Below are 19,802 nucleotides of genomic sequence, written 5' to 3'. Positions count from 1 at the left end.
TTGTACATATAGACAGTGTCTCCTTCACAACACACCAGCATACATAGGTATATGTACGCACACCACATATGAAACTAAGAGGTCACAAATATCAGGGTTCGCATGTGGTGGTGGGCCCTCCCCTAGTACAGGATGCCTCAAATCGATCCTCCTGAGAAGGGCAGGAAAGCATGGCTGTGTACATCAGAACCTGGTGCAAAACGGGAAGGGTCAAACACCTGCAGAAAGAGCACCAGGGCCAGGACAGGTAGGGTCAAGCCCTCCTTCCAATGCAAGAGGACACAGGACTCCTGGCACTGGAAGCAGGAGGAGGTGTTGGCCTAGAGAAATCAACCCATCCTCCCTCCCACAGCCATCCTACCTCTGGGTTGGGCCACACCTTAGAAATGTGGTGAAGACCACTCAGGGAAAGGGCGACGCTGATTCCTGTAAAGAAGGGACAACAAAGAAGACTGATCATACACATGGCAGCAGGGGGCTGGTGAGTTCCCCAAAACTTGGGAGTTGTAGTGAGTGTCAGAGTGGAATGATCCTATTGCAATACCAGAGGGTGCACTTGGCAAAGCACATGCACATACTAAGAGTAGATAACCATGTTCCACGTCTGGGAAGCAAGACAGAATTGAAGGCTTACTTTCTGGAGCAACTCAAGATAAATGTCCCATTTATTAGGTGCCCTTAATGGGCCTTTGGGGGTTATCCATGAACTCATTCGGTCTTCACGACAGCCCTCCAAGAAAGGCATCCATGTTCCCATTGCTCAGATAAGGCACCTAAGATTCAGAGAGGCTGAGCACATTGCCTATGATCATAGGTAGGATGTGGCAGGGTTGGGATTCAGACCAAAGGTGAACCATGAGGTGGCCTCCACCATGACAGGATCTCAGATCTGACCAACATCTGTTCTCTGCCATCAACCTGAGGGCTCCTGGGAGACTGGACCATCTGACTCATGGCAGCAGATTTGCTGGTCTTCCTCCTCTGCCCCATCCCAAGAGGAAAAAAAACGCATATACCCCTTCCCCATGTCTGGTTTTTGAGGCAAATCTCATGTTGCAGAAAAGTCGAGTTTTAAATTGAAATTCTGGAAGCTGCATCCACAGTCCAACATGTTCTTCTTGTGAAGAACATGCCATGCACTGAGTCATTCTTATGTTATCTTCAATGTCTAGAGTGATTTACATTTGTCACAGAGGAATTACACACACATTACAACAAAGACAGAGGATATTCAACTAGACGTGAGAACGCAGACAAAATTGCCCTCAGAGTGTTATAACTTGGAGCTGGGACTGGAGAATGGAGTGTTAGAATCATAGAACATCGGTGCCATCAGATGGAATTACTGTGGTGTCATCAAACCATGGATTCTAAATGCGATAGGATGCTAGACTAGAGAATGATAGAAGCTTGGGATTCCATTCATGTGAGATGTCAGAATTGAAATGGATTCTATTGAGGTAAATGTACCCATGTGATTCACTCTCTATGATTAGAAAGGGGAACTGATGTTGTGGTCAAACAGTCTGACAGGCATTTTATATTCCTAATATAAACTACAAAGTAAGTTTACACTTAATGATGAAAAAACAAGACCAGAGAGGTCAGGACTACCCTAGGACATCTGGACTTCATTCGCTAGGTGTTCTTGCAGAGTACCCAGGTTAGTGAGTGTGGGAAAGTTCAGACCTCTGGGTAAGGAGCGTCCATCAGGGAAGGTGATTGGCTTGTTGAGCTCTCTTGGAATAACTGGTACAGGCAGATAGAGTCGCAGTGCCTCCTTGATGCACATGGTGGTATAGGGCATCTGATCCAGCTGATCTCTGAAATGAAGGCAGCCCACTCTGAGGGCAGGCAGGACCCAGGCAGACTCGAGCATCCTGTATAGCTGAGTGTGTAGGGCTCTCCCATCTCCTGAGTGCTCACCAGGTGATGGAGGTGCCATCTCCCAGGAGGCTCTGGATCTCCTTGCGGCACCTGTGCTGATGCTCAGGGTGTGCAGCCAGAGAATAGAGGATCCAGGAGATGCCACTGGCTGTGGTGTCATGGCCCTCGAACATGAATGTGTCCACCTTGGCACGGAGGTCCTTGTCAGGCAAGCAGCTCCCATTCTCCATCTGGGGAAGGCACAGAGAGAGTGCAGGGTTAGTTCCTTCTTCTGCTCCTCTGCATGAAATCTCTGGCCCCTCCCACAGACACTCACTCTGGCAAAGAGGAGGATGTCCAGGAAGTCCAAGTGCCTCTTTCTCCTGACCTCCTCCATTTCTCCCTCCTCTTGCAGATGTGCCTTCCTCAAGTTGATCACTTGCTCTGTCCCAGAACAGTGGATCCCAGGCAGAGCTCAGGGCTTTAGGTGTCCAGAAAGAGCAGCTAACACAAGACCCGCCTGCCCCCAGCCTTGTTCCATTCGGGGTCCCATGAATCAGAATGACTGTGGGAGTGAGGTGCACATCAGGAGGGAGAGCTCCATCACCAAGTGATTGGAAGTCAGGGCTCTGCTCAACAGCACACCCATGGAGTAGGGTCTGCTTGAATGCCACTTGCAGGGGGTGACATTACCAGGATGGTGACACAGGTCAATCCCAGCACAAACCCTGGCATCCACCTCGGTTCCCAAGCCATGAACCAGGAGAGTACCCGGTGTGGGTGTGTTGCATCTCTGGAAGAGCACAAGTGGTCTCTTCTTGAGGGTCAGGGCCAGTCCCTTTGGCATGTGCCTGATGAGGGACAGGAGCAGCCCAGGAGGTGGATCCAACCTGTGTGCTGATGGGCAAGCTGGCAGGCCCTGTGGTTCCAGCGGCCCTCAGGAGTCAGCCCATAGATGATGTCATTCTGGTGGAAGAAACTCCTCACTCGAGAAAAAAAGAGGTTTTTCAAGTCTTCAATGGTCTGGAGGTACCACTGGCAGTTTCTGAGGGAGAAGATACAGAAAAGGCTAGGGTATTGAGAGGCCTCTGTCCTTGGGGTTCTAGGTGGGAGTTTCTGCAAACAATGGGGACAGGTAGCACTGAGGCATTCACTGCTTCTGTCTTCTGGCCCTTGGGACCCTCAGTCCTTTACAAGAGACATGAACAAGGAGAGAAGATAGTGGAGAGTTAGGTGGGAACAGAGTCCACTTCCCCCTGTGCAGAAATGGAAAACCTAGCTGATCTGAGGAACAGATTGAACAGCCAATGGTATCCCAGCAGAGAGGAAGATTGGAGGCTAATGTGTAGAGGACATTCAAAAACCAGATGCTAAGGAGAGTGCTTTGGGTAGTAAGGTTTCTGGTACCAGCACGGGGAAGAAGGCAGCTGCATCTCCAGGCCTGGCGCCCACTGGGTCTGGTGCAGGAGTCTTGGGAGAGAGTCAGCCAATGGCTCCCTTTCCTGCCAAACAAGATTTGAGCAGCACCAGGATAGACATGGATGCTTGAAGTTGCTAGGGGGAATAGGGACGAATTGGCAAACACTGAGGGGCAGTGTACAACCACTGAAACTGTGCATGTCGGCAGGGGAGAGTTGGTCCATGATGGCCCCTGACCCAGGTAGTCCCCATTCTGGTTGGAGAGTTGGGCTGTGTGGGAGGCCAGGTGCTTGTTTAGAGTGGGGGAGTTGAATAGGAAGAATTTTTCAAAAAGAAAGAGAAAAAAAGAAGCACTCAGTGGCTGCTTAGGGAATTATCCCACTGTAGCCACCTGTGGCTACCCTGGCTGTACCCCTGTGGCCTCTGCAGCCTCACATGTGGGCCCATCCCTGCTGTCAGGATGCCAACTATATTCCTACCCCCAGCTGCAGTGACTAAGGGCACCCAACTGTGCCTGTGAACCCAGTGGTGCACCACCAACCCAGCCACCTCCCGTGCCATTGCAGCTGCCACCATAGCATTGGAGGCTGGCATGTGCTCAACACTACCACCAGGTGACTCTGTTTCAGCTGGAACAGCAGAGGCCTAGACCTCATTCCCGCAGCCCAAGAATGAGCAAGCCTGACCCTGCTGCCCAGAGTTACCTTGTGCCCCACCCCATCAACCTGTACCAGCATTCTCAATGGCAGCCATGGCCACAGCCTCCACCCTGCAGAACCAACTGGCTCTAAGAGGAAGATGGAGGCACCTCTGCAGAGGGGAGCAGCAGGGCTCAAGGAGTCAGCTATTCCCAGAGAGACTTAATGCAGTGTGGGGGCTGAAGTACCCTGAAGAGTTTCTGAGAGTCCCTAGCATTTAGATAGCAAAGAGTGAGAAGGTGGTGTGTGAGTTGCCCCTAATTGGTGCACTTCAAAGACAACACAACTGGTGGACTGAAGGCGTAGGCCAGGCTCAGAGGGGCACTGGGGACCCTGGCAGTGAACTGAGGAACTGGGTTGGAGGCTGGACAACTGCAAAGAGTGTGGCTCAGGTCTGGCCTCCATTCCTGCAAAACCACAGGGAAGGAGAAAAGGGAAACCAATCCCCCTTCAGCCTGATGCAGCCAGGAAGACCAGCAGAACTGTCTTGGCTTGTTTAAAGCCAGCAGGAGGCTTTAAATTTTTTTTCTTCCTTCTTCCTTTTTCAAAATTCTTCCTTTCTTTCCCTTTTTCTTCCTCCCTTCCTCCTTCCCTCTTTCCTTTCTTGTTTATTATTCTCACAAGTGAGAGAATAAAACCTGGAACAGTGAAAGAACCAGAGTTAGACTGAAAGAGGGGACATCCCAACTGAGACAGTAAGAAAAATTTGACTTTGCTACCCCAGAGAAGTTGCAAGTTATTGTATATTTGTATTATTATTTTTCCTTATATGTACATCTTTTATTAGTATTATTTTCTTTTTAAAAAATATTTTATTTATTCATCTTTAGAGGGGAAGGGAAGGAGAGAAGCATCAATGTATGGTTGCCTCTTGTGAGTTCCCTGCTGGGAACTGGCCTGCAACCCAGGCATGTGCCCTGACTGGGAATCAAACCGCGATCGTGTGGTTCGCAGGCCCGCGCTCAATCCACTGAGGTACGCCAGCCAGGGCTTATTAGTATTATTTTCAATATTTTTTCTTCCTTTTTAGTTTTATTCACTTGGTTTCTTTTTTATTGCATGATTTGACTGGTCTGCCTTGTTTGCTCTTTCGTAGTGTATTTCTAATTTTCTGTCTCTCACTTGACTTGGGTTCCAATTGCACACTACTCTAGGTCCTGCACGTCCTATTCTTGTTATTCAGATAACATAGATTCTATCATATGATTGTTGCTCCATTACTATTGTAAATAACTGCTGTTCCATACAGTTGTCCACAACTGTCAAACTCTCCACACCTGTACGACAGAATACAAGTTGTGGTGGATGGAGTGACCCTCAGTTTACCAGTTGAAGGGAAGGATCTACAAAAAAAACACCCAACAACAATCAAAATGCAAAGATATACAGAGAGCCAACATAAACAACAGCCAAAGACCAGCAAGCTCAGGAGATCAAGGAGACTGCATCACTGGATCTCACAGGTCTTCTACCGCAGAAGTTCACACCACAAACCTAAGGATCCAGAACAGATCAATTTAAGAAGGAGACGCTACAAGAAGAGTCTCACAAACAATGGGAAGACAAAGGAACAATCACAAATTAAAGAAAAGGAGGAAGCCTCAGAAAACAAGGTGAAATAAAATAGAGGCAACTCAACTATCAGATATTGACCTCAAAGGAAGGGTTTTAGGGAAGTTGAATGAGCTCACAGAGAATTAGCAAAAACTATACGGAAAATACAAGGAATTCACTGCAAACTATAGCAACATGAAAAGAGAAATAGGGACTATCCACAAGGACCAAGAGGAAATGAAGAATACAATTTCTGAATTGAAGAACACAGTAGAAGGAATCTAAAGCAGGCTCGGTAAAGCAGAGGATCCGATCAGCAAGCTGGAGGATAAGGGAGAGAAAAGCACCCAGAAATAGCAAGAAAAGGAAAAGAGAGTCAGAAAGAATGAGGAGGAGTTAAGGGAAATGTAAAACAACATGAAAAATAATAATATTCCTATAATGGGGATACCAGAAAGAGAAGAAGAAAGGCAAAGGATAGAAAATTGTTTGAAAGAGTAATGCTGGGAGACTTCCCTGATTTGATGAGAGAAAAAGTCACACAAATGCAGGAAACACAGGGAATGCCAGTCAAGATGAGCCCAAAGAGGCCTGCTTCAAGACACATCATAATTCAAATGGCAAAATCTCAAGACAAAGAGAGAATCTTAAAGGCAGGAAGGAAGAAACAGGAAGGTAATACAAGGGAGCCCTGATAAGACTAGCCACTGACTTCTCAATGGAAACTTCCAAGCCAGAAGGGAATGGCAAGAAATATTCCAAGTAATGAAAACCAAGGGCCTGCAACCAAGACTACTCTTTCCACCCTGGCTGGTGTAGCTCAGTGGATTGAGCGCCGGCCTGTGAACCACACAATTGTGATTCAATTCCCAGTCAGAACATGCCTGGGTTGCAGGCCAGTTCCGGGTTCCCAGCAGGGAACGCACGAGAGGCAACCATACATTGATATTTCTTTCTCTCTCTCCTTCCTTTCCCCTCTAAGATAAATAAATAAAATCTTTTAAAAAAAGACTACTCTTTCCAACAAGGCTCTCAATTAAAATGGAAAGGCAAATAAGGAGTTTCCCAAACAAAAGAAGCCTCAAAGAATATACTTCCTCCAAACCAGCTCTGCAAGAGATGCTACGAAGTCTTCTTGAAGAACAGGGAGAAAAACAGTGACAGAGAGACGAACACAGGTATGTAAAAAATGGCAATGAGTAAGTACCTATCAATAACAACCTTAAGCAAAGTACATTAAATGCCCCAAATCAAAATACATAGAATAGATGAATGGGTAAGAAAGCATGACCCACATATATGCTGCCTACAAGATACCCACCTCAGGACAAAAGAGTTACACAGGCTGAAGTGAAGGGCCGGAAACAAATATTCCAAGCAAATAGACAGGGAAAAGAAGCCAGCATAGCAATATTCATATCAGACAAAATAGACTTCAAAAAAAGAGCCATAAAAAAGATGCAGAAGGTCACTTCACAATACTCAAGGGAAGAATCCATCAAGAAGACATAAATATTGTAAATATATATGCATCCAGCATAGGAGATCCCAAATACATAAAGAAAATCTTGGAGTACTTCAAGAAAGATATTGACAGCAACACAATTATAGTAGGAGATTTTAACACCCCACTGTCAAAAATGAACAGATCTTCCAACAAGATATCAACAAAGATATTGTGGCATTGAACAATGTTCTAGATCACAAGGACTTAACTGATATATATATAGAGAGCTTTTCCTCCCAAAGAAGCAAAATACATATTATTTCCAAATGCACATTGATTATTTTCAAAGATAGACCACATGATAGGACACAAAACAAGCCTCAACGAGTTCAAAAAAATTGAGACCATGTCAAGGATTTTCTCCAACTGCAAGGGACTGAAACTAGAAATCAACCTCAAGAAAAAACCCCCAAAGCACTCAAAATCATGGAGATTGAATAGCATGTTATTAAGCAATGAATGGGTCGAGAATGAAATTAAGGAAGAAATCAAAAACTTTCTGGAAACAAATGAAAATGAATTCACAATAATCTGAAACTGATGGGACACAGTGAAGGCAATCTCAAGAGAGAAGTTCATAGTGATACAGGCCTACCCCAAAAAAGACAGAAATATTTCAAATAAATGACCTAACTCAATGCACATGAGAACTTGAGCAATACCAATAAAGACAGCCCAGAGCAAGCAGAAGAAAGGAAATAACCAAGATCAGAGCAGAATTAAATGACATAGAGACCAAAAGCACAATTATAAGGATCAATAAATTCAGGAGTTGGTTCTTTGAAAAGATAAGCAAAATTGACAAGGCTTTAAGCAGACTCATTAAGGAAAAAAAGGAGAGAGGATCCAAATAAACACAATCAGAAATGAAAGAGGAGAAATTACAATGATACACAGAAATACTTAGGATTGTAAGAAATTGCTGTGAAGAACTATATGCCAAGAAATTTAAAACCTAGGTGAAATAGACATATTTCTAGAAAAATATAATCTTCCAAAACTCAATGAAGAAGAAGCAGAAAGCCCGAACAGACCAATAACTGCTGATGAAATTGAACCAGTAATCAAAAAGATTCCAACACAGAAAAGTCCTGGACAAGACAGTTTCACAGGAAAATTTTACAAAGCATTTTAAGAGGAGCCAAACCCTATCTTTCACAGATTATTCCAAAAATTCAAGAAATGGAACACTCCCAAACTCTTTTTATGAAGCCAGCATTGTCTTAATCCCAAACCAGATAAACATATAGCACAGAAACAAAACTTCAGGCAAATATCGCTTATGAACACAGACACTAAACTTCTCAATTGGCAAACTGCATCTAGCAATACATCATAAAGATCATTAACCATGATCAAGTGGGATACATTCCAGGAATGCAAGGATGGGACAATATTCACAACCTAATAAACATAATACATCATACAAACAAAATCAAAGACAAAAATCACATGATCATATCAATAGATATCGAAAAAGTGTTTCATAAGCTACAGCACCTATTAATGTTAAAAACACTTAGCAAAGTGGGAATAGAGTGAGCATTCCTCAACATAATAAAGACCTTATATGAGATACCTACAGCCAACATTAAACTCAATAGGCAAAAACTTAGAGCTTCCCCACTAAGATCAAGAAGAAGACAGGATGCCCACTTTCACCACTTTTATTCAACATAGTATTGGAAGTCCTAGCCAGAGCAATCTAACAACAAAGAGAAATGAAAGGCATCCAAATTGGATAGGAGGAAGCAAAACTGTCATTGTTTGCAAACGACATCATAGTGTACATAGAAAATGTTATAGAATCCACCCAAGAACCTACTCAACCTAATAAGTGAATTTGGCAAAACAGTAGGATACAAAGTCAATATTCAGAAATCAAAGGCATTCACCAAACAATGAAATATCAGAAACAGAAACCAGAAAAAAATCCCATTTGATATAGCAACAAGAAAAAACAGTACCTAAGAATAAACCTAACCAGGGAGGTAAAAGACCTTACTCAGAAAACTACACAACACTGAAGAAAGAAATTAAGCAAGATACAAACAAGTAAAAGCATGTACCATGCTCATGGACTGGAATAATTAACATCATCAAAATGTCCATACTACCCAAAATGATTTATAGATTCAAAGCAATTCCTATTAAAGTACCAATGACATATTTCACAGACACAGAACAAACATTTCAGAAATTTATATGAAACCATAAATGAGCCTGAGTAGCTACAGGAATTTTGAGAAAGAAGAACAAAGTAGGAGGGATCACAATATCTGACATCAAAGTATATTCCAAGGCCACTGTAATCAAAACAGCCCGGTACTGGCATAAGAACAGACACATAGACCAATGGAACAGAACAGAGATCCCAGGAATAAACCCAAGTCTCTATGATCAATCAATATTTGACAAAGAAGGAAGTAGCATAAAATGGAATAAAAATAGCCTCTTCAACAAATGGTGTTGGGAGATCTGGACAGATGCATAAAAAAAAAAAAAGAAACTCGATCACCAACTTACACCATACACAAAAATAAAGTCAAGATGAATAAAAGACTTAAATATAAGTCATGACACCATGAATGTCCTAGAAGAAAACAACAGGAACATTTCAGACATTCAATGCAGCAACATCTTCACTGATATGTCCCCTAAAGCAAGGGACATAAAGGAAATAATAAAAAAATGGGACCTCATCAAATTAAAAAAGCTCCTGCATGGCTAAAGAAAACTGCTATAGAATGAAAAGAGAACCAACTATATGAAAAAACTTATTTGCCACTGATACCCAGGACAAATGTTTGATCTCCAAAATATATGAAGAACTCACATGACCTCATTAAAGAAGACAAAAACCCAATTAAACATGGGCAAAAGACTTGAACAGACACTTACCCAAGGAGGATCTACAAAGGGCCCAGAGGCATATAAAAAGGTGCTCAGCATCACTAGCCATCAGAGAGATGCAAATTAAAACCACAATGAGATACCACCTCACACAGGTCAGAATGGCCATCATCAACAAATCAAAAAAGAAGTGTTGTAGAGCATGTGGAGAAAAAGGAACCCTAGTGCACTCTTGGTGGGAAAGCAGACTGGCACAGTCAATGTGAAAAACAGTATGGAATTTCCTCAGAAAACTAAAAATGAAACTACCTTTTGACCCAGCAATTCCACTGCTGTGATTATATCATAAGAATGCTGAAATACCAATCCAAAAGAACCTATGCACCCAATGTTCATAGCAGCACAATTTACAATAGCCAAGTGCTGTAAGCAACCTAAGTGCCCCTCAGTAAATGAATGAATCAAAAAACCATGTTACATTTACACAATGGAATTCTATGCAACAGAAAGAAAGAGGGAACTTCTACCCTTTGCAACAGCATGGATGGAACTGGGGAATATTATGCTAAGTAAAATAAGCCAGGCAGTGAAGGATAAATACCATATGATCTTACCTTTAACTGGAACATAATGAACAAAAGAAAAAAAGCAAGCAAAATATAACCAGAGACATAGAAATTAAGAACAATATGACAGTAACCAGTAGAGAGTGGGGAGTGGCTAGTGGGGGGAAGGGATTTTAGGAACTACTATAAAGGACACATGGACAGAACCAAAGGGGAGGGTGGAAGTAAGGGAGGGAGTTGGATTTGGCTGGGGTGGTGGAGTGTGGTGGGGGGGCGGGGAAATGCACACAACTGTAATTGAACAACAATAATATAATTAAAAAAACAAACAAACAAAGAAGTGATATGAACCAACAGGAATGAGCCTGTGTCAGGGATCAGGGGTCTGTGGATGAGTCAACCTTTGCTCTGGACTGCAATTTGTCCATGATCAGCAGCTCTGGACAGATTCTTGCTTTTTGAGCTGGTAAGTCTCGCTTCTGCCTGAACTGCCTCTCCACTGAGTCCATATCAGTTGATAGAAACAAAAACCCTGCAGCTGCAGGATCATCACAGACCTGTGTTTCTGGATGCTGTCTTGCTGGCTAAAGGCACACTTCATGATGGTGTCTAGGGTCATCAAAGAGACGTGTTCAAAGATTTCCAGACGGGAGTTCTGGCTAATGAGCTCCTCCCATTTGTCCTGTAGTGGGAGAGGAACATTGACCCAAGTCTATTGCTCCAGAGCCTCAGCTGACAAAGCTAGTTTGCCTCTGTCTCTCCAGACACCTGTTTGGTATCCCTCACTTTCCAGAACAGAGGCATTATAGCACATTTAGACTGTAAAGCAAATGATGATAAAGTTCGAGCTATATTCTCACAACCTTCGATTATAAAATTAAAGACATTTTCTCATAATGGCTTGAAATATTTTTGAAATTTAGAAATAAATTATGGTAATCACCTTTAAGCAGACCAGAAAACTTTGTTTCTCAGGGGACCAAGAGGGGATTTTGTGTGGGGTTAAGCTAGAACTGAGGGACACCAGGTGCCCTTTAACTCTACGTAGCAAATATGTCAATGCAAGAGGAAGCCTAAGTGACCAGTACTAGAACTCCTAAGGAAGGGACACCAGGGACTTTAACTCTTTCATTCATCAAATGAGCATAGCTGTTGAGATCAGAGACCAGATAACAGGTGATGTGATGGCAGGACCTGGCTCTGTGAGTGAGGATGTAATCTCCATTCCCTTCCACACAGTGACTCAATTTCATGTTGAAGCCTGTGCTCCAAGCCAGAGTCCACCTGAATGTCCTCCTGGGATGGCCATCCTGTCACTGAAGCTGTCACTGCTCAGGTGTGCTAGTGGTGGTGTGTCTTATTATCAAGAGGAAGGACTGTTCCTCTAGCCCACTGTGCTGAAGATGTGGAGGTGAGAGGTGAGTGGATCTGTTCCTTCTATGACCTTCCTTTCCCTTGGCAATGGCCAAATTCATGTGGATTCAAGCTGATACCTAGGTACCTGCTGTCCCATCCACTTTGGGGTGGTCTGTCACATGGTAAGTTTTGACTGGCTGAGTTATTCTGGTTTGCTCTATCTGATGGATGTCCCAAGGCTCCATATATTCTAGAATGGACCATGCGAGTTGTGTCATGAGTGAGTGTGTGGAGATGAGAGAGGGATGGACTTACCAGCATCACTCGGACAGAGTCAGCCATGATCCCCAGGTAGGGCTTCAGGATGTCATAGTGGAAGGCTGGGGTTAGCATCCGCCGGTGCTGGAGCTAGGTCTGTCCATTCAACAGAAGCAAACCATACCCTGGCCACAGATAGGTGTGTAGGGATGGGGAGATGGAATCAGAAGGATGGCTGGGGACATTTTGGAAGGAACCAGGGATGTCAGGAAAAGTACATCATGGGCAAAGGAAGGAAAGGCCAGTGTATTTCAGGAATGTGAATTTCCCAAAGTGGAAGGTACATGGGGTATTACTATGACAGCTGTGAGTTAAAGGGTGAGATAGAGTAGGGGGGCTGGTAATAGAAGTTTGTAAGTAAATGTCACTCTGAGAACATTGGAAAGCACTGAGAGGTGATGGGAAAAAGCTGAGTTTCAGAGGGGCTCTCACCATGACCTGGAAGCAGTGAGGTTTTATTAGAAGAGAAATAAGGCTTAATTCAGAGATGAGGGTAGTGGTAACCAGGTGCCGGTTACCTGTTGTTCTCTGTGAGTCAAAGAGATAGCTCTTGGTAAGGCAGGTGGACCCCACAGTACTGCTTAGACATACTTACCAATCCACGGAGCCAAGAATCTGTACATATGGTTCTTTGGGTCTGAAAGTAATAAAAGGCATTAGAGGAAACTGGAGGGGTTCAAACAAGACAGGACACCCCCAGGAGGCAGCTGTGGTCCAGACCATGGGTTGTTCTCCTTTCCCAAGATTGTCAGCTGGCAGTTTATCTCAGGTTTGTCTCCCATCTCCAAGGCTCTCTGTCCCAAAAGTTGCTGTGAGCTCAGGAAGGCAGACACAGTGTCCCAGCAGCAGAATGCCCACAGAATTAGGATGCTCAATCAGCCAGAAACATAAGCACTGTATTCAGTGCCACAGAAAACACAGCAGTCTATCCCCTTCCTGCAGTTTCTGGGAGCTTCACGTCTCCAGGACAGGCAACAATTAGAAGTGTGAAACCAAAGTCAGTGTTGATAGGAATTGTCCTTCAGATCTGGGGAATTTACATAACAGATCATCACAATCTGATTAAAGGAGAAAGAAAGAAACAGAAGGAAAAAATGATAGAATGAAGAAAGGAAAGAAGGAAACAACAAAAAATAAAGAACATAGAAGGGATATTGGCCCAGCATACTGTTTAAGTATGCAGTTATAGCAGATATGGTTGACCTTAAGCTGGCTTGTGGTCTGGGAGAGTGGTTGGTAGAGGGTTTCGAGAATTCTGGCAGAACTGAACTCTCCAGTGGAAGTTCACAAGACAGAGGGAAGAGCTGCTCCAGGCACAATTCAGGTTTCACTCTCACCTGATCTTCCTAGGATCACCTTCATGTAGTCAGGGTCATAAACCAGGAATGTGACCTGGCTTCCCCACATCCAGCGAGGACAGGCACATGGAAATGTCTCTACCCTTTTTAGAATCTGTGGTAACTCCTGGTCATTCTGGAACTATAAGCAAGGGAAAGACAAATCAACAAAACCTTTCTCTTTAGGTCTAGTGCTTGGAGTGGTGGTGAAGGGTAAAACAGCTAGAGGGACAAAATTCTGGATCTATTAGCTGTGATTAGGAGCTTGGAACTGGCTCTAGTGAACCAGACTGTGATGTGGATTCTTGCTCTTCATCAAGAATTGATCTAAGGTCAGATTCTGGCTTCTGATTGAGCCCTCACTCGGAACTGCCCTTAGACACTTACACACAGTACGTGTTTGATAAACATTCAGTTACAGATTGAATAGTGCACATGCCTTTTCCCCAGACTTATGCTTGTGTTACTTGTTGAATTTTGTCCCTTTCAAATTCATATTTGAAAGGATTAATCCCTAGTACCTCAGAATGTGACTTTCTTTCAAGATACGACTTTTTAGTAGTAATTAAGTTAAAGTGAGGTCATTAGAGTGAGCCCTGATCCACTATAAATGTGTTTATGAAGAAGGGGAAGCACAGAGAGGGGAACTGTCACTCACAGAGAAAAGATGATATGAAGAGACATGTGGAGAAGATTGTGGTTTACTAGCCAAAGAGAGAGCCCTTGAGCACATGGTTCCTTCACAGTCTTGAGAAGGTGCCAACCCTACAAACATCTTGATTTTGAACTTCTAGTCTCTAGAACTGTGAGACACTCAATTTTGCTGTTTCACCACCCTATTTGTTAAGCACCCTAACAAAGCAGTATGATTGTGTGATGATCAGGGCATACCCGTGAGTGTGGGCAGATTATTATATTCTCCTGTTTCACTGAAGAATAAGGAAACCTTGAAGGCAATGTCCCGGTGAGTCCATTTACACCCAAGCCCACTGACCCCAGTGTTCCCATAGTAACCTGGGTGTCTGTACTATCATATCTCAACTCAATGTTCAAATTGCTGGGCCCCATGTTCGTAAACTTACCTTTAATACCTGTAATCTGTGTTCTTCGAGAATGGCTTTTAGCAATTATGGCTTATTTTTACAAGAATAAAAAAGTGTGAGAAGGAATGAATGAGCCTGTGTAGGAGAGTGAGTGAGTGAGTCTTGTTTAAAATTCTTGTTACAAGTGACAGATATAATCTAAAGCAATGTAAAAAAGAGAAAAGGAACCAAGAGAAGGTTGAGGGCTCCATGGTGTTTCACAGGGCATAGGGCAGGAGGCAGCCATGGTGTGGGAGGTGCAGACTGGGAACTGGAGAGGAGTGGCCAGGACTGAGTCTCTCATTCTTCCTCTCTGCACATACGTGCTTTCATTCTCTTACCAAGTGTCTACTGGGGTCTACCTGACAATTTCTAGAAGCTGGCAGTCTGGTCACAGATAAACAGACAACAATCCCTGTCTTCCTGGAGCTGAGGGTACGTGGAGGAAAGAGCACTTGTATTCTTCCCGATTGGCACCATTCTACCACTTGTCGTGTGTGAGGGACACTTAAGAATCCTATTAAAGATGCAATTGTAATATGGCTAAGGTGTTTACCTGCTACAATCAACTGTGGCTGGGGTTGTATAGGGTATTTAGGTGCCTACCCTTTGTGGGGAAAAATTATCAGAGATGTTAGGCTGCAAAGACATCCCAAAAGGTTACCTCTATAGTGATGAACAAATGCACAAGTGAGTAGATGAGTAGATGGATTCATCCATTCACTTATTTCATAAGTATGTATTGAGCACTTTGGGTGAATCATCATCCTAGTTGCTGGAGGTCTTTGCTCTCATAGAGCTTATTTTTGAGTGTTGGTGCAGGTCGGGAGGAAACTGTGTCCTTCAGCACAGTAGCATGTCTTTCTAATTTCTTGGTACTCAAGCTCCCCAAGAATTCTGCTTCTGGGCACTGTCCTTAGATTCCTTTGGGAGCCTCGAGGAGCTACACTTTGTTCTGCTTTTCCATTCTTCTCTCTAGCCCATTTGGGCATTCGCTAGTCTGTGTGCCCTCCTGTCCACCAGTTGGGACTCCTCTGTGTCCCTGAGTGTCTGTGGCCAGAGCCAGTAGAGACTCTTGTAGAGGGGTGGTGTCCATGGCAGCAGGGTCAGAAACCTGTAGGCAAATACCCAGTGTCCCTCTGGCTGCCAGGCTTCAGCCACTCCACACAGGTGGTCCTTTACTTGTCCTTATCTGGCTGATCTTAGGAACTACAGGCACACATCAACTTTTCCAAAGGGATATACAAAGGGTGTAGGTGGACAGGTTATGATTTAGCCACACAAGCAATAGTGAGATGTGGGCTCTGCTGGCATGGCAGGTATGCATGTGTTGGTGGGAGGACACGGAAGGAAATGGGGCAGTTACGGTTGTTTGAATCCCAGAGACATTTATTTCCTTTTCTATGGTTTCTATTGGATTCTATTTAAAGCAGAGAGTTTGTACCTTCAACATGGTTGTCATACAATTAGAGAGAGTGTAATGGTGGCCCTTGATCTTTGCCTTGCACAATACCAACATTTTAATAACTCGTTTGTGTGCTATAAGTATCATTATCATCCACAAGTTACAGATTAGGAGTGGTAGAGGAGGCATTTGAAGTATGTGGTAGAGCTGGGATATGAATCTAGGTGTCTCGGCAACAGGGCCCATATGTTAACTGCCCACCTTGTCAGACATCATCTAGTCTAAAAGATTAGCTTCAGTGTGGATGGAACATCTGGCACTCTATTCATGACTTAGCCAATAACAGAGGTATTGAATACATGAAAATCTCAGGCAGTATTATAAAAGCAAGGAAAATGTGGCTGCATGAAATGTATTTGTTATATAAATATATAAATACTCTGTTTCTGAGTCTATATGTCATCTAAGACCCTCAGTGTCACGGGACAGTCACAGGAGGGAAGTGGAGTGGTGCCTTCTATCAAATCCCACCTCAGAAAGGTGAGAACTGCATCCACACACATCACAGTTTCTCCAAATCAACAAACAATCTGGAAGTGGTTAGTACCTCATTTGCAAGAATAAACTGGGCTTTGGCTGTCTCTCTGTGGTTGACATGGAGAGTTCCCATTTTTGGCTCCACTCTGCTGATAATCACTTGTCCTCTTTTTCTTGTCAGGCTTGTTCAATCCACAAACCCTAGGTTAGTCTCCCACCATGCTGGCCCCTCACCTTGCTCTGCACCCTTCCCCGGGTGACTAGTGCAAACAGAGTAGGCTGGGTAGCACTGTCTGTCACACAACCTGTAAGCTGCTTCTTTCCTGTTACTCCATGAGTCAAGCATCCCTTTTGTGTAAGGCACTGTGCTGGATCTGAGTGTTCAGAAAGAGGTACGATATCCTTAGCCAAAAGGAGCTCACAGGGCAGGGGTTTGGGGAATGAGAGCTGGGAGGGAAAGAGATTCTTTTTACTGGTGCAACCCAAATGCCAGTACTCCTTACCTTGGACCATTCTGGAAGCCTTCCTGCTCATATGTGTCAGTACCTTATCAAGGTTTTAGCACTGCCATTACTAGTCTGAAAAGTCTCAGAATTGCAGGCCAACCAACCTGGTGGGTCTCCTACTCCTGATCTTACCCACAGCCACCCTGTGGGTGAACCTCTCTTCTTGTGACCTGACAGCTTCTTTAAATTCCTGTCTATTGTCTCCACAGACTGTGAACCCCCACAGGCAGGGATCCATGAGGCTCATGTTTATGACCCAGGAAGCTTAGGGCCTGATGGAGGGGATGGAAATGAGTAGACACAGGCAGGGAAGCACCTAGAAGTTCTGTTCTGTGATGCTGTAGCAGAGAGACTAAGGAACAGTCATTGTCCTCAAAGTGCTGGGCTGCCAAAATAGCCTGAAGTTCTACCTAAGGAAGGGCGATCTGACAGACTGAGCACAGCAGCACATGGGATGAGGAGCCATCACCTGAGGGGTAAACTGGGTTTTGCCCCCATGACCACATGCTCCTCATATAAGAAGAAGAGGGCAGACTTGTCCCACAGACTTGCTGACCATTACTGTGCTTGGCAATCCCCTGGCCTCCTTGCCTTCCCACTCCCCTGTCCCACTTTCTTACCTCTTGCTGGTGCCCAAAGAGCCAGTGGGAAGGAGGGCTCGGGAACTGCTGGAGGGCTCTGAGTAGCCACTGTCTGCGCAGGTAGAGCTGGGCTGCCTTGAGCAGCAGCAGAACCAGACCTAGTAAGGAGGCCACCTGAAGGAGCCCAGAGATGCTGCCCAGGGCTCTGGTGGGGCTCAGCACAGACACACTCATGGTGCAATGGCTTCTGGATGGCTGACTGTCTCTGAGCACATCAGGCCAATCTGAAAGTATTGTCCCTCCCACGTGTGGGGAGGTGGAGGGTGAAAGGTGAGGGCAGAGCTTAGAGACACCAGAGTTGACTAACTGTGCTGGCTCCACCTTGGGGAATAGGAAGAAAATCTTCTTTAGCTGACAGTGACAGTGGTTTTGTACATTTCCACTTTCCACTCATCAGTTTCCTAAAAAATGTGCAATGAGTACCTATTATGTGCCAGCCAGCTGGGGGTCATGACACAGCTGCAAGCAAAATACACATTAATTCTGAGTTCGAGAAATCACAGTCAGTTCACCAAATGTTCTAGGTGTGGTTATTTCCTTATTATTTTTATTCCAGAAATACAAAGTAGTTACAGATAGGGAAAGTGGTCTTTGAGAGTTTGGGTTGGGGTTAGGATCCTTCTCTGTTGTCTCCAAAACTGCCTGCCTACCTACATCAGAAGTTTTGTTATACTTGTCTAGTCCACCTTTCAGTTATGCCTACTGCATATGAAGTCAGCAACTGATACTCACTCAGCCTCAGTTTCTCCTTTTGTAGGTGGAAAATAATCTTTTTTCCAAGACTGTCATAGGAATGCTCATTCATTCATTCATTCATTCAGCCAGTCACTAGACAGGTATTTCTTAGAGTACGCATCTAGGACATAAGGTCAGAAAACAGTACAATAAAATATGATAAGGCCTTTACTGGAGGAATGAACAGTAGGGTAGGTCTACCCAGAGGAGGAGAAAACTAAAGGAAGAGAATGGGGTTTTCAGGAATGAATAGGAGTTCGTGATGTGGAGAGACAAGAGAGCAAGATGGGCACTGAAACCATCATGGAGATCATCTGCACAAGAGAAAGGTGTGGGGAAGTTAATGTGTTTCCCTCACTTGTTTTAAGATCCTCTCCCCCAATATGAAATCCAAGGCCCATAATTTGGATACTAAAACAAAATATATTTGGAAAAATTCTTGGCAACCAGCCTTCTAAGGTGCCCCACTTCCTCCTGACCTGCTCCTTCACCTGTCTACACTCTTACTCTCCAAAACCCTCCTTTCCTGCCCTACCTTGCCACAGGTGACCCCTCACACAACACGAGTTGTCTACTTTCTCCCCTACATTCTGGGTTCCTGTCCAGACCAAAACCAGACCATGTCACCTTTGACACTCATTCCTCCCAACCTCCACCCAGTTCTGTGGTTATTTTCCACCTTTCTGCCTCTAACCCCAGGGACCCTTGGACCCTGACTCTCCTTTACTTGGCTCAGCACCAGCTTTTCACCATCAGCATGAGGGACAGTAGTGGACTTTGGAGTCAGAAAGTCCCGTTGTAAATTTTGGTTGTAACTCTATCTTTCTCAGCCTCAGTCCTCTGTTTCTTCTATGTAGGTGGGCTCATAATGCTTGGTGATAGCTAACATTTACTGAGCACTTGCTACATTCTTGGCACTGAGCAAAGGATTTGTTTTCTCCTATAACAATTCCATAAAATATTTTTTAAATCCCACATCTCTAGGTGAGTAAACAAGGGCACAGAGAGGTCAGCTGCCTGCCCAAGGTCACCTATTTGTAAGGGGTAGAGATAGGATTCACAGCCAGGCAGCCTGGCTTCAGAGTTTTATTGTCAACCATTTATGTAAAGAGCTGATTTAGGGGTTGGGAATGGAGACCACACTTGGTGATCCTGAAACTTCTCAGAGTTCATGTGACATTTGATGTGCTTTATCCAGTGTTTCTGAGTAGCAGGTGAGTATTTCATGAAATCCGCATATTGGTGTGAATGCCAGCCTTACTATCCAGGGCAGCTTTTGTGGGAAAGGGTTGGGCAAACCATGTGGCTAGATGTAGCAGTCATCAAAACAGTGTTCATGGAGAATATATTTTATTGAATATGCTATTACAGTTGTACCATTTCTCCCCTTCATTCCCTTCCACCCTGCACACCCCCTCCCAC

At 44.3% G+C, this 19,802-nt stretch overlaps 1 protein-coding gene across 1 annotated transcript; it reads right to left on the bottom strand.

The window, feature by feature from the left end:
* Positions 1-1,904: 1,904 nt before the first annotated feature.
* On the bottom strand, positions 1,905-17,864 carry LOC119002900 (cytochrome P450 4A11-like). Its single transcript, XM_037068986.1, is given in 8 exon segments — positions 1,905-2,117; positions 2,204-2,310; positions 2,757-2,911; positions 11,021-11,145; positions 12,135-12,262; positions 12,733-12,792; positions 13,463-13,616; positions 17,625-17,864. Coding segments are annotated over 8 exon segments (1,119 nt in total). The 5' UTR covers positions 17,820-17,864; the 3' UTR covers positions 1,905-1,922.
* Positions 17,865-19,802: the final 1,938 nt, after the last annotated feature.

This window comes from Sturnira hondurensis, unplaced genomic scaffold (genome assembly GCF_014824575.4).
Source record: "Sturnira hondurensis isolate 20B ecotype Veracruz unplaced genomic scaffold, ASM1482457v3 Scaffold0018323, whole genome shotgun sequence".
NCBI lineage: Eukaryota > Metazoa > Chordata > Mammalia > Chiroptera > Phyllostomidae > Sturnira > Sturnira hondurensis.
This window is presented reverse-complemented; position numbering and strand designations above follow the sequence as displayed.